We start from the raw sequence: 15,382 nt of genomic DNA, 5'->3' as shown, positions 1-15,382 counted from the left end.
TAGCCAATAGGGTCATGATGGGGATGGCATTTAAGCTGAGATTTAAAAGCTGGGATCTCAAGAGGGTGATATGGAGGCAGGTTGGGGCTGGGAGCACAAGGGAATTCTGGGGGAGGGAGAAGAAGACATTTGAGAAAAGGAAGACTGGAACAAGGCCTTGGGTAGGTGGGCGGGTACAGGATCAAGGGCACGGGTGGTAAGGTTTGCCTCGGAAAGGGGGAAAGACACAATTGGCTTCTGATGCATCTCTCCCTCATGGCCACAGTTTGACATCTTCATCTCCTTTGTGGGTTCAGGGCCCTGCTTCCTTTAGCATGATTCTTCTGAGAGATGACACTGCCTCGTGACCCTATTCTGAGCCTCTGCTCTCTCCACTGATGAGGAGATTAAGGCTTCTGGGAGGAGTACCTTTACTTCCCCTCTTCTCTACCTTGGGAGTTTCTTTTCACTTCTTTTTCTGTCTCCCTACACACACCTGATTCTGGATCACATGGGTCTGCTTCGCCACTGCTTCCTCCTCCTGCAAAACTTCCCCTCTGCCCCCAGACTTCATGGAAAGTGACCAGTGGACTGAGGGACATGTCCGACTGCTGAGGTTGGAGCTTCTGCCCCAGGATGGTAACCCAGAAGCAGACTGCCGAGAGGCGAAGCCAAAGTGGAGCAGAGATCGAAGAGTATTCAGTCAGGGTGAAGACGGGGAAGTGAGACCACTTGTGGTAGCGGCAGATTACGATGGCTAGTAACATTTGGTGTCGTCACCTATGGCTACACTCCTTTGCTTCTCTGTCTCTTACCTTGCTTGCGGGAGTCAAAGCCACCCAGCCAGTTGTCCGAGTAGAGCTCTTCATCATTATAGTCATCTTCTTCATCATCATCACAATTCCCACCATACAGCTTACCCTCCTGGCCAGGATCCATGAAGCTCAGGCGTGTACAGCAGGATGTCGTCAGGAACTCAGACAGCTTACCAGCTTGGACCCTGGTAATAAGGAGCAGAGAGAAGGGGTACAAGTGGGGTGTGGTGCCTCCTGAACTCCATGTTCTTCAGGGGAAATCTGCAGATTCAGACTAGAGACCTCTGCTCGGGGATCCTTTGTGTGGGAGACTGTGCACTTTCACACCATCCCTACACTGATTCTGAAACTGTGCTAACAAGGCTCAAGGAAAGATCAGCGATCAATAATCAAGAAACATGTATTAAGCTCCTGCTGGGTGTCACCAGACGGACCAGTTAACTTTCCTTTGTTCCAGTCCAGGCACCTAGCGAACCCATGCCCGTGGTCACAAAGGGAACTAGGAAAGAGAATGGGTGCAGCTGGGGACAAGTCTATGACCAGGATCTCCCAGAGAACTCCAAGGCCTTTGGGAGGTACCAGTCCAACGGGATGGAAAGTGGATCGGACTTGGAGTTAAAGGACCCAGGGTGTTCACAGCTTCACTCCACCCCTCTGCCCCAGTGTCTTCTCTCTGGACTTCAGGTTCCTTCTCCATAAAATGAAGAGGTTGGACCAGACAGCCATCTCTACAGCCCTACAGACAGCACATTGCCTTTGTGTTTGTGAACTAGAGAAGCAGGAAATAGTATCCTCCAAGGCCCCAGTTCTGATTTTCGATTTGGGCTGTTCTCCAAACCTCAAGTGATCATGGGATCTTGTCTCCGACACTGAAGCCAGGTAACTGGCAGGAACACCTCTCTTCATCATACACCCACCCACATCCTTGATCTCCTCCATGAGGTAGCCAGTGCCTAGCAATAGAACAGGATCCACCAGGAGATAAAGGGCTCTGTCAGCTCCCCCAACCTGACCTACAGTCCTGTCTCCTGTGCCCCACTCACAACTCTTATTCCACGGGCCAGCAGGAGAGGTTACTTACCTGGCCCCGCCGAAATAGCCATCCTGCATTTTTCTGAGCATAGTCAAGACAGATGCATTTATGGCAGTTCCCGATTCATCTTTATAAAGAAAAGAAATATTTAGGGCCAGAACTGTGAGCTTGTAAAAAAAAATAGCAAGTATTTTCAAGTACTCCCTCAGAGATGATAGGGCCAGTGAATCATTTACCCTCTCAACCTGAATGGGGAGGGGGCTGGGTGGTATTTTAACAATCATGCCCCCTAAGAAGGGAAGCCAGTGTAATGATATTGACCAGCGCTTGGCATCTGAGTCCCTAAGGCCACACCTTTCCAGCTCAATGAGACGCTAAGCTCTTCATGGAACCTCCATGGAGATCAGCTTTGGCCCAGAGCAGGCCTCTGAGAGCCACTATGGCCAGACATCTGGAGAACAGGCTGGGTTCTAGATCAGCCTTCCAAGAATTCTGAGCTATTCCAAAGGGAGAGGGAGCCCTGGCCCCGCCACCAACCCACAATGTGACTTTGAGCAAGTCACTACCTTCCTGCCCCTGGTACAAGTCAGAGTGCTTAGTCCATCAGTGAACTGGCACTCTCTCTTTGGTTGTGTTACAAACTGAGAACCTGGCCTCCAGAATTGGCATTCTATTACGTGTGGCCTTACACTGTTTCATGTGAGTCTCCCTTCTCTCCAATGAGATTTGAAGCTTCTTGAGAGCAGAGCTTGGCACATGCTCACTCCTCAATAAGTGCTTTTGTAACAACTGAAATGGGGGAAAGCATAACCCTGCCCACCTCCTGTATCCAAATGTGACAACTCCCCTGAGCCAAAGCTGCAAGGCCTCTGTCTGAACCACGACTGTAACCTAAAGACTGCTTATCACCAAAGGAGTTTTGGGGTACAAGGGGGAGACTGGCTGGACCCCAGAACAGAAGCCATTGCATCAATGGCAGCCCCAATTCCTGGGCACTAAACAGAAAGTGATGTCACTACCCCTTTTCAGAGACAGATGCCAAAAGGGAGAAGGAAAAGCCAAGAGTTTGCGCTCTCCTGGATCTGAGGGCTGTGGTTAAGTTAGCGGGCCTTGTGATGAGAGGCCCACACACTTATTGCTGACTGCTTCTGATGCTGGCAGACACCTGCAGAACGGCACCTTCCATGTGCAAACACAGCTGAGGGAGTGTGACAGGAACTACAAGGTATCATCGCCTTTGTTGGGAATGAGAAAATGGCAAACCAGAGAGCCTAGAGGACCATGGAGCTTAACTGAAACCAAGGGGAACCAAAGGGTCCTAGCTTGGAGAGGAGAAGGGTGGGGATCAAAGGTCACCAGGGGATTGGTGGCTATTGGCAGAGGCTGGATTGGGGCCTCCCGTTCTCTTGATTCCAAGCCCAGCACTTTAATACCTTGATTCTCCAAAGAGAAGCCACATTCAAAGTATTCATCAAGTATCCCTTGTCTTGAGTGGCTGGGCTTGGGCTACCAGTGGAACCACTGGTTCAATTGGATTCCACTGACCAAAGGGCTCATTGATGGTTCTGGGAGCTTAGAGGGATCAAGCACTCTTCGAGCCTTCTGGCAAGCCAGCTGCCCGACTTCCTCCATGCCTCCCACAACTCTTACCAAGCATGGTGTGCAGGATGGGAAAGGTGATGGTGGGCTGGCCTGTCATCCTCCAGCGGCTACACAGGTAGGACAGGTCTGTTCGCAGCATCTCTACTATCATCTTGTTGTCAAGGGCCAAATAGAACTGTTGCTGATCTATGAACTGGGGACAAAATGCAGGACACAGAGGAAATCCCAGTCACCAGTGGGAATGCCCACAAACCCACAGCTACACAGTGTCCTACAGACTCACCACCTAAAAGCTGCCAAGGTGCTTGGTGGTGGCTCCCAGGTTTCAGGAGGGGGCCCCTAATGATGGGTATGGGATGTGTGCCAAGATATGTGCCATGGGCAAGGATGGCAGACTATTCCCCTGACCCCACAGTGGAAAATAGTGCCCGTCCGTGCCCGTGAAGCTGTCCACAGGACAACAAGCATTTACTACCCCAACGCTGAGGCTTCACTCAAATTCTGGGGCGTTGTATGATAAGATAAATATCAAAATGACATAAAGAGCAGAATTGAAGGTCTTACTATGTGCAATTAGGAAAAGTGCTGCTCTCTCCAAAGTAACTCATGATCTTATGGCCCAATCCAATGGTTTCTTCTCAGGCCTTATTCTCCCTGGCTTCTCGGCAGTCCCTGACACTGCTGGCCCCTCTTGATTCCCTGCTACTTTCTTCTCTCCAGGTTTTCAGGACCGTCCCTCTCCTGGCTCCCCTTCTCCCTTTCTGACTACTCCTTCTGGCTCCTTTGCTAGCTCCTCCTCCAGATCATACCCTTTAACCACAGGTGAGCCTCAGGCTCTGTCCTGGGCCCTTTTTTCTCTTTGTCCTCTAGAATACTTTACATGGTTATCTCACCACCTCCCACAGATTTTATGACTCTTTCTCTGTTGATGATTCTGCCCCAAATTCTGTGCTGATGGCCAGTCTCTCATCTCTCACCGACCTCTGACATATCTCCAACTGGATGTCCAGTGGGTGTCTTCAACTGCACACGTCCAAAATAGAGCTTGTTCTCTTTCCCTATTATTGTGCAGAGCAATGCCCTCTTCCCAGTCCCTCAGCCTCTTATCCCAGAAGTCATCTTGGACTCCTCATTCCCATGCCATATCCAATATGGTGTCAAGGCCTGTCCACATAATGTTGTCACTAGAGATACCAGACAACAAGAAGCTCATGCCTTCCCGACCACCAATTGCCATCCAACTGCCATTCATTCACCGGCCCATTCTACTCACCTGTGGTGTGAAAGCAAAGATGGTTTTACGAATGTCATAGAGTTTAGATGTTCCTAGGACCCCCATGTGCCGATACGGTCTTCCACTGAGTTTCATCCGGTTGTTGCGGCCTAAGATAGGATCAAGACATTGTCACCATGTTGTTATTAGGTTGTAAATTTGTTCTGAGGGTCCGGTGTAGGTAGATTAGTCTGGTGGGCTCTTCAGTGGGAAAGAAGGGAAGTTCCTCCTTTTGAGTTGCTTACTCTCGAATCAGGGAGCCATGTTGAACATCCAAGAAAGTTACAAGAGGAGAACAAAGACTCTCTCTAGAAATGAATGGCTTTGGTTGTACTTAGGGTCTCCTCACTTCTTCCATGCACGAAATTTTAAGAAAAACCTACAGATCTGCCCAATTTTCTTATAACTGACATTTTGTTTCAAGGTAGCCAACTGAAGTGAAAAATGAACTTGGAATGTATTATCATCATTTTGTTGTTTCTTTGTTTGTTTTTTTTACCAGCATACCAACTTTAGTCACCATTAGCTAACATCTTGAAAAAGGGATTTTGCCCTGATGCATCATTGGTAGAGCTGAAAACCAATAGAACCCTTCAGGAAAGCCATATGGAAATATGCAAAGAAAGTAGCTAAAATACTCTTGGACCCAGAGATTCCACTACTAGGCATATACCTCAAGATTAAGGATTTTAAAAAAAAGACAGGGTGCATATAAAACAAAATATTTCTAACACCACTTTTGTGGCAGCAAAGCACAGGAAACAAAGCAGATGCCCATTGATTCAGGAATGTTTATACAAATTGTGGTATATGAATGTAATGGAACATGATTGTGCTCAAAGAATCAACAACTGTAGAATACAGAGAAACTTGGAAAGATCTGTAAGACTTCTTGCTAAGTTTTGTCCTCCTATTAAACCAAACCTGAAATCTTAGTATAAATCTAACTGGGTCATATTGTATGATATTTTGAATATGTTATTTTAATCTATTTTCTAACATTGAATTTGATTTAATTTTTGCACCAATCTTCACAAAGTATACTGGTTTACAGTTTTCTTTCCCTGTGTTGTCTCTTCCTATCTTTGGTATGAAGACATACCATTTGGTATATGCATCATCAAAAGTGTTAGGAAAGATCCTTTGTTTTCCTATTTTTGCAGTTTGTGTAATTTTGGAATTTATTATCCTTTAAATGTCTGATAGAGTTAATTTACCTGGACCATCTGGTCCAGGAAGTGTTTTCTTTGAGTCTTAATTTATGGTTTATACATTTTGTTTTTGATATAGATTTGTTTATCTAAGCTATTTCTTCTGTTAATCTATGATTATGTTTTAATTTCTTATTTAAGTTATATTTTTAATCAATGAAAATCTGCCTTCTCTCCTCACAAAGCACCTGCTACAAACATGTATATGCAAACAAAAAAATTCCTGCATTATTTTATTTTTCTTTTGAAACATCCATTTTATCTAAATTATTGGGGGTTTTGGCATATAATATGGCAAAAGAGTTTCAAATAACCTCCTTTATTTCCTCTGCAATTTCTGTGAATTGTTTAATTTTGAAAGGAACAATTTTTTATTGTTTAAAAAATCAGACTATTTATCTAGTTTATTCATTTCCCTTTTTGCTTTCAATTTTGTCATTCTCTTTTCTGTTTATTCTTAATTTCTGCTCTGATGTTTAGTTGAGGGAGGGGGTTTAATTGTTGCTTTTCTAGTTAAATTTGATGATTTTTTCTTCCTTTATTTGAAAACAAGACCATTTAGAAATATATATTTTCCCCTAAATACTGCTTTATCTGTTCTAGCCCATAATAATCAGTGATTATTGGGCCTTGATGAGTTTTCAGATCAGTTGTTTTCAATAATATATATCTTACATCTTGTTTTGTTTTGAGGGTTTTTTCCATTTAAAAAAATATTTCTTCTTGCTTCTTGAAGTTGTTTTCTTTTTGACCCACTCAAATTTTCAGGTAGTACATGTGAAATGGCAGTGGGCCAAGCTTAGATCCTTAGGGCACTCCACTGGAGACCTGCTGCCAATGTGACTGCTCCATTAATGACTATACTGGGAGGCCAGCCACTCAACTCTGTAATTCAGTGACTGGATAGCCCCCCTCTCCCCATCTCATCCACAAGAAGAATAGCCAATAATACACTAAATGCTCTGCTGCAGAAACTTTCAGGAAGCTAGAGCCACAGCTCTCCCTGCTCCACTGTTTTAGTAACAAGGGAAGAAAGAATCCTTTCATGATCTAGCATGTGGTTCTTTGAAGTTAAAGGGCAGCCTCAGAAGTTTATCTAAGACATAAATGAATACAAACTTCAAGCCAATATAATTTCTTGGAGGCTTATACAACACCCCCCCCCCCACCAACCCACATGAAATCCAAATCTCCAACAAAAACAATAGTTACCATTTATAAAGAACTAAAGTTTGCAAAGACTTTACAAATATTATTTCATTTCATCCTCACAATAACTCAGTGAAATCGTTGCTATTATCACCTCAATTTTGCAACTGGTGAAACTGAGGCTGAAGGCAATTAAGTGACTTGATGAAAAGTTAAGGGTTAGAGGAATCCAGGTCTTGATGATACCAGGCCCAGTACTCTACCCGCTGTGCCATCTGCTTATGTAAGTAAGATTTCACCACTGTCATCTGGCACTCTGAACGGGGCTTCCAAGAATGGAAATGGAGCCAATACTTTCATGAAGGAGGCTCTTGGGATAATCATTCAACCTTACTGGCCTCCAATGATGCCCTGCAGTATCTGATGAGAGGAACCTGTGATAGTCCCCACAGGTAGTGAGCCATTTTGTGAAAGAGGCCTTCTCCTTAAGGCTATGTAGGAGGTAGAAGGGGGCAGAAGGAAGCTGTCTACAATTTCACAATTCCAGCTTAAGGTCAGTGAAATACTGGTATAGGATGAAGTCAAGCACCAGGGAAACAGAAGACCTTGCTTCCTGAGCTGGCAGAGTTCCTTACCTAGGCTGGCATAGATATGGCTGAGGATTCGGGCTGGTTGTACTCTGATGGGGTACACTTCGGCAATGGTCTCCACATCAATTCCATTGTTCCTCAAGATGGTCTTGATGTCTTCTGTCTCAGCTACAAAGGACACTGTAGGGAGAAAACAGACTATGCAGAAAAGAGTGTTTTCTTCTTTAGTCTTTTGCACTTTACGGTCACCTCCCAGCATTTCACAGGCCCATTGACAGTGTGCCTATCTTCCTGTAGCCCCTCCAACAACTGGCATTACCCTTGTCTGTCTGATGGGCATGAGGAGGAACCTCAGAGATGCTTGAATTTGCATATATCTTATTGTTAGTGAGTTGGAGTACTTTTTCATATGGTTATCGATAGTTTGCATTTCTTCTCTTGAGAACTGCTCAATCATGTCTCTCAATCATTTATCTATTGGGGAAAGGCTCCGATTTGTCACCAGCAAAACTAAAAAACTATGTCTACAAAAAATCCTACTTTTGAATGATTTCCTTTAAAGGGATCAACTTCTAATATCTAGTCCACTAGACTCTGCTTCTGGCTCAATCACTGAGAGCTTATGAATAATTACCCTGGGAGCTATTTCTCTTCATTTATTTATTTATTTAAATTAAAAAGATTTTTTTCTATTTTCCCCCAGTTACAATCAAATTTTTTTTCATTTGTTTTTAAGATTTTTGAGTTCTAGGTTTTCTCCCTTATTCCCACCCACAATTAAGAAATCACATGTGAAGTGATGTAAAACATTGCCATAAAAGTCAAGTTGTAAAAGAAAACCCAGATCTCCCATCCTGATGAAAATAAAAACCCTAAAGAAAAATTAAGTTAAAAATAAAGGGAGAGATAGAAAGAGATATCAAAAATGTTTTCATCTGTATTCAGACTCAATCAGTTCCTTCTCTGGGTATGGATAGGATTTTTCATCATAAATCCTTCAGAGTAGTTGTGGATGATTGTACTACTGAGAATAATAAAGTAATTTACAGCTGGTCATCCCAGAACATTGGGAACATATTACTTTGCATACAGGACATTTCATTTTGCTTGAATTCATAGAGGACTTTCCAGGATTTTTTTTTTCCTGAGAGCATCTGGAAGCTAATTCTAAGAGACAAAATCCTTTGCAGAACAATTGGCAGCTTCTATAGGAGCTATAGAAGCTTCTATAGAAGCGGGAGAAAGTAATTGCGCCAAAGATCACCAATAAAAGTCAATATACATATTATATTTCATTTTTAAGCACTTACTATGTGCCAGGTATTTAGGATTATTGATTTATGGTTGTCTTGTTGATTTGTAGACTTAAGAATGTGATGAAGAAATTGTTTATGATGCAGATTAAATTTTTTTGGAGGCAATCAGGGTCATACGGATAGTATAAAATAGGAGTAATAACAGTACCTACCTCATGGGGTGCTGAGGGGATCAAACAAGATAACCGGACACAAAACATTGAGCAAACCTTGACAGAATATGCACATAGGCTATTATGCTACACACGCCCATTCAAAGGGTTTCTGCCTCCAAGAAGCTGTTCAATACACAATTTCTGCTCTTGGCAAAAAAACATACCCACCTTGAACCACAACATCTGGCTTGGGGACAGTTGAAAACCTGCGATTCAGAGGATCAATTTCTCCAGGTGCTAAAAACCCCTAAGAAAAAGAAGCAGAAATAAAGCAATCATAAACTCTCCCCTCTTCCCCCGGCCGATGGGGAGCAGCTTGCCTTGGCCCATCCGCCTCAGCAAGAACGTGCATGGAAGCAGAACTGCTGCTTATCACCCTGTGACCCTGGTCACAGTTTTTTCTGTGCCTCAGTTTCTTCATCTAAACCAGATGATTGCCAAACTCCTATGGTGAGAGCAATATCCTCACTTCCCCTCTTCCTTCCCCTAGATATCAGGCTAGTTTTTCCTTAAAAGATGTCGAAATTTAAGTTCAAATGCCTGAAGCTCAGACCATTGGAAATCACTTCTAGGAAGGCGGGATAGAAGGTTATAATAGGTGATTATAATGGGAGGGGATAATGAGAGGGAAGCTTCGTTCACATCCTTGTAGAATACCCTTCCCCAGCTAAGGAGATGTCACGCTACTTTAATTAGATATTGATGGATCCACGATTATGGAATATGTTTCCACATCAAAGAGGAGTGGCCACCACGGCCTTGACCTGAGTCAGACCCAGTGCAGAGCAGCATCTTTCTAACTCCAAACCTATGATCTCGTGACTTTCCGCCAAATTCTTTTTTCCAGAACCTAGTTTTGTTTCAGATTCCAGTCTTCTCTGGACATGTCTTAACTGGTTGCAAAGCTTCCAGAGCCAACCTCTGGAATGTAGCTCCTCTGTCCTGCTGATTTCTCATTTGTCTCTCTCTGGCGTGTCGCCCGCTCAGCAAGTCACCTCGAGCTTAGGAGTTGTGGTGACACACGTGGGCCAGTGAACTAAATCTCCCCTGAAGGATTGTTACTCAAAAGTTCTAGGACGTCAAGAGAACATAATAAACATCAAATGAAAATCGAAAAAGGTGGGAACGAAGCGGGAATAACATTTCCAGACCTTAAACTATATTACAAAGCAGCAGTCATCAAAACCATCTGGTATTAGTTTAAAAATAGAGAAGGAGATCGATGGAACAGATTAGACAGAGGAGAATTCGAAATCACAGAACCCAATAATCCAGAGTCTGATATACGTTACTTTGGAAAGAACTCATTTAATAAGAACTGCTTACAAAAGTGGAAAGCGAGTTAGTAAAAGCTCAGCGTCGGCCAATATCTTGCCCCATATTCCATAATAAATTCAAAATGGATACGTGACCTGGATATTTGAGACCAGAAGAGAAGCAGATCCTATACTACCCATACCTGTGGGTAGAAGATGGATTCTTCAGCAAAGAAGAAGGGACATTAAAAACGTTAAAAGAGATCATTTTGATTACCCTATACTGCAAAGCTGCTGCCCAAACAAGGACATCTGCGACAAGAAGGGAAGTAGTTGAATGGGGAAGAAAAACAAAACAAAAGCAAAAACAAATTGTATCAAATATCCCCAACAAAGACGTAGAATCCAAAATCTATAGAAAATGAATAGACTAAAAGTGAAGTGATAAAAGGATATGAATAAATAGGTCTCAAAAGTAAAAAATGCAAAGTATTAGCAACCAAAGAACGCTTCACATCACTTGGCAGCCAGAATATTGGCGAAGATGACAAAAGGTGAGATTACAAGTGTACCCATGCTTTGTTGGTGGAGCTGGGAAGTGGAAGTACCATTCTAGAAAGCCATTTGGAATCATGCTGAGAGAATGGTGAAAGCTTCCACTGCCAAGCACATATCCCAAGCAGGTAACTGAGAAAAGAAAGATCCCCAGGAGCAGCTAGTTGGTATCATGGTTAGAGCACTAGCCATGAAGTCAGAAGGACCCGAGTTCAAATGTGGCCTAAGACACTTAACACTGCCTGGCTGTGCGACCCCGGGCAAGTCACTTAACCCCAATTGCCTCAGGAAAAAAAAGAAAGGTCCCTAACACATATTTATATTTACATGCTATATTTATAGCAGCCCTTTTCTTGTTTTAGCAAAGAACTGGAAACAACAATGCTTATCCAGTAGGGAAGAGCTAAACAAGTATGGCACATGGTTAGAATTGACTGTGTCTGTGCTATAAGAACTGGTGACTGCGATGACCATGGAACCCGAGGCAAAGGGAAGCAAGTGGAGCCAAGAAGGCAGCAGACACACTACGCGCCAGCCTCCCAGCCCCCCAGAGGCAGAAGCTGCATTTGATGTCTGACTTTTTTCAACACAGTGATTGGTTTTGCTGCCTGTTCCTTAGCTTTTTAAAAGATTCTTTATTATACAGGATGGCTTTCTGTAGCAAGCAAGGAGACTGGGAGAAATTTAGGTGATGTAAAAACAAAAACTATCAATGAGAATTAACTTTTTTAAATCTTGAAAAAAGAAAATCAATGTTGTGAAATGCCAAAGAGCAAACCTGACCCCAAAGAGCAGCTAGCTTTCTGCTACTCCTCTGGAGATGGGGCCCGTGGGTGCACCAGCTTGCATACAGTGCAGGATATTTGCTGATCTGCTGTTCAGTTTTGCTAAATTTCCCCCCCCCCCCTTCTTCCACTTTTTATTTTCTAATTCCTAGTCATCTCTTAAGGAGGACTCTCAGAGGTGACAATTAAAAGAGAAAGAAAAATCTAATTGGTGGGAAATAAATGTGTTCCTCCATCCTCTTCCAGTTCTCCTCAGTCCCATCTCTTTGCTCACCTGACCACAAAGATTGGGGACATAGACGTCCTCTTAAACTATTCAGCACGGCCTTGTTGGTACACCCAGAAAAGGGACAGGAGAGATATTCATCCCAAAGGAAAGGCAGAGTGACCATCAGTGTCCTGGGAAAGCAGGAACCCACCCTCCTGGCCCAATGGGAGGGTTCAAGCTATCTTTTACAGAGATGATACTTCATGATAGTTTCTGGCAGAAACCACAAGTTTGATAGTCTCGCACATTCAGATCGGGGATACAGCTAACTCACACGGAAGGCCCAGCTACTTCAGGAAGCCTTGCCTAAGTGACCCCAATGAGCAGCGGTCGCCAACTGTTCCAGAGATGCCCTGATGCTACCAAAGTTAACGACAAACTAAAGGAGGCTGGTTCAAGCCTGCCAAGGTCCCCGAGAGCTTAGGGCCAGGCTCGACTCCCCACGGAAGTGGGGCAGGGGAAGGCTGGAGGAGGCCATGAAGACAGTCAGCCTTCTCTTTAAGAACCAGTTATCACTTCCAGTTGAAAATGGGGAGATGACAGCAGTATCTACTCCCAGCTTGTCTGGGAGGGTCAGGTCTGAACAGAGAGCTTTGTAAAGAGCTCTGCAAAGCCTCCCCAATGCTGGGGAAATTCATGCTATCATCATCACCATTATTATTGTTATTATTTTTAATAATATTTTCCCAAGGAAGGACTCTTTACACTGTAGAGTCTCAAACAAAGCCCTGGAAAGCTGAATGACACTATTAGCATCCCACCTTTTCCTCTAAGGGGCATCCCCCCAGGCTGTGGGCAGGAGACTCCCCAGAGGGCAAACTCAGCACCTCCAAGGAGCCCTTCCCACCTCAGGAGAGCTGGCAGGAAATTTCTCCTGACCCAAGCCTAATGTGTGCCGCTCTCCCCCATTGCGGCTCCCGGGTCTGCCCTCCTTGGCCAACAAAACTAATCCCTCCTTCGATGTCTCCAGGGCCATCCTGCCCGCCCTGGCTATGCGTGGCCACCTCCTCCAACTGGTCACCCTTTGGTGTCTGCTTTGACATGACCCCGCCCTGCCCTGTTCCACCCCATGCCCAATGCCTGCCGGCCACTCAGATTAGAGGTCAGTGCTCTTGGTACCTCGGCCATCAAGCTTCCCAGGATGTATAGGGACTGGCCCCACATGTGGGGCAGCTTGCCCATGGGCACTCGGTCCACGGTGTGAGGATGCTGGTACTCTTCGTCGACCTACGAGAAAGCAGATGAACAGTGATTGCAAATGTCAGAGACCGGACCCGATCTCAGAGTTTTGGGATCCAGGGAGGTCTGAGCTCTGGGTTCTCGGCCAAGGGGCCAAATGCAGGGAAGACAATCTCAGGGCTCCTTCGTGCACTTCCTTGGCCCCTCAGGGTGCCCTGGCTGGATCCTGTGGGGAAAGGGGTCCCAAACCCCCTTTCTGTGCAGAATGTGGAGGGTCCTCAGCCAGCCCTGGCCTAGACCACCAACCCCTCCTGTAAGAGGTACCTTGTGGCTTCTCAGGCCCATCATCCCAGATCTGCTTTACCATAGATGCCCACCCCAGATTCAGGCCCTGTGGCTACCCTTAAACTCAGTGCATGATAAAAGTAGAGGCTCATTCCCGAGAGCCCGCCTCAGTGCCAGGAGATCCAGGCATTGTGAGGAAGGCCGATCCAGTGGGACAGCGCCCTTCAATTGCTGTGCTCTACTCACCTTTTCAGGAGGGACACTATAGAGCTCAGGGAGAAGGCGAACCCCATTCTTGCCCTTGATAAGGACCCCTTCAAGGGCTTCCCGGTACTCCTGGACCTGCAAACGAGAGCGAGACAGGGGGACACATGAGGGCCCTTTCTGGGGAGAGCCTGGAGGCGGAACTGAGTCCATGCGGAGCCATTGCCAAGGAGCTTCATCCTGGATTGAGGGCAGAGGGGAGGAAAAGAATCAAAGAACCAAGGTGGGTCTGCTGGGGCAGGGGCCAGAACAAGGGACCAGGCCAGGCAGGCCATCACTTGAGAGGCTCAAAGCTCTTGGGAGCCAAGCAGTGAGAGCAGAGTCTGTGCAGCCACAGTGGGGACATTGTGGGAAAGCTGAAGACAGAAGGATGGGAAAGCAGGTACCTGGCGTACCTGGCACTTGGGCCTTGAGCTGCTGGACCAACAGAGACCCCACACCTGTCGTCACATGCTTGCAGACTATGTTCTGATAAGGATTGGCTGTTTGCCGAGAGTGTCTAGACCACTGGCAACGCTTATCGCCAGCAATAGGGAACGACCCCAGGGATTGCTGGTGGGAGATTGTTGTTATTGACTGAAGAAATTTGCTGAGCCCTCCACTGAACTCAGTGGGCCTTCCCTCTCCTCCAGTACTTAGGGGGCACCGGGCACGGGACCTGGGGAGCAGCTCTGCAGACCCAGGGCAATCAGTGCACCGGGTATCGTACACAGGCTCCAAGGCACAGATGGGCAGCTGGATTTGAGACACGTGAGGTATACCGTGTCCCCCTGGAAGGACTGGGGATTGTTTGGAGGGCTTGAGTTAAGAAAAGCTTTCATTGCTTATTACAGGAGACTTGGCTCTGGAGGAGGAGGTGAGGCTGGCAACCTTGCCCCGGCCTCCCTCACTGGTATCCAACTTGCGTGTTGGGTCATCGCCTCCTTGATATTGTGGGCCTCTTGAGAACAGGAGACATTTCATCCTGAAGGTTACGAGGAGCCCCTCGTGTGGATTGAGTGTGGGTGGAAGGGGGAAGAGGGAGGCTGCTGTGGTCAAACCTCCACTTTGCAAGAAGTGCCATGGCTCCCGGCTAGATGATGGTTTGGAGGAAGGATGAGCTTGAGGCAGAGGGTCAACGGTCCGGGACAGGGGTGACGGGGTTGGGTGAAAGAAGGGGAGGATTCAAGGTATGCTGGGAAATGGGAAGCTGTGGGATGGAACAAGAGACCAGACTCGAAATAGATGATCGGGGATGTTGGCGAGATCGGTGTCGGCTGGATGATGAGCTCAGAAGCCAGACTACACGGGGTCTCAAAGGGAGGGAGAGGAAATGGTGACGCGTTAGGACAACGGCGTGAGTAGGGTTTTCTTTGTCACCCGGCACTTAGTACAGTGCTGGGCACACAGTAAGCACTTCAGAAATGTACACTGGTTTACTGGTGCAGGAGTAGAGAATTGTGCAGTTGGACTGGTTGAGTAATATGTGCACTCCTCTCAGAGTGCAGCAAGTGTGAGGGTGATGGCCCGGGGAAGAGCTAAGTGATGGAGGGACTGGGGGTCATGGTTGAGGATGAAGAAGAGGCTTGGGGATCATAAGGCAGAGGGAGTGAATGACGGAAGGGGCCGACCCGATAAAGGAATTCCAGGGTTCCTGATAGAGAAGCAGAACACTTGGGGGTTGATGA

At 45.9% G+C, this 15,382-nt stretch overlaps 1 protein-coding gene across 2 annotated transcripts in view; it reads right to left on the bottom strand.

Moving 5' to 3' along the window:
- Nucleotides 1–15,382, bottom strand: part of PHKA1 (phosphorylase kinase regulatory subunit alpha 1) — a 60,498-nt gene that overhangs the window by 24,628 nt on the left and 20,488 nt on the right. For both annotated transcript variants that reach the window (XM_031945175.1, XM_031945176.1), the window contains exons 11-19: nucleotides 13,698–13,793; nucleotides 13,107–13,214; nucleotides 9,292–9,370; nucleotides 7,698–7,832; nucleotides 4,703–4,812; nucleotides 3,478–3,622; nucleotides 1,876–1,954; nucleotides 795–979; nucleotides 589–590 (exon numbers count right to left, since the gene is read on the bottom strand). In XM_031945175.1, coding sequence (XP_031801035.1) covers nucleotides 589–590; nucleotides 795–979; nucleotides 1,876–1,954; nucleotides 3,478–3,622; nucleotides 4,703–4,812; nucleotides 7,698–7,832; nucleotides 9,292–9,370; nucleotides 13,107–13,214; nucleotides 13,698–13,793 — 939 coding nt within the window. The remainder of the gene's footprint in view (nucleotides 1–588; nucleotides 591–794; nucleotides 980–1,875; nucleotides 1,955–3,477; nucleotides 3,623–4,702; nucleotides 4,813–7,697; nucleotides 7,833–9,291; nucleotides 9,371–13,106; nucleotides 13,215–13,697; nucleotides 13,794–15,382) is intronic.

Source organism: Sarcophilus harrisii, chromosome X, assembly GCF_902635505.1.
Source record: "Sarcophilus harrisii chromosome X, mSarHar1.11, whole genome shotgun sequence".
NCBI classification, from domain to species: Eukaryota; Metazoa; Chordata; class Mammalia; order Dasyuromorphia; family Dasyuridae; genus Sarcophilus; species Sarcophilus harrisii.
This window is presented reverse-complemented; position numbering and strand designations above follow the sequence as displayed.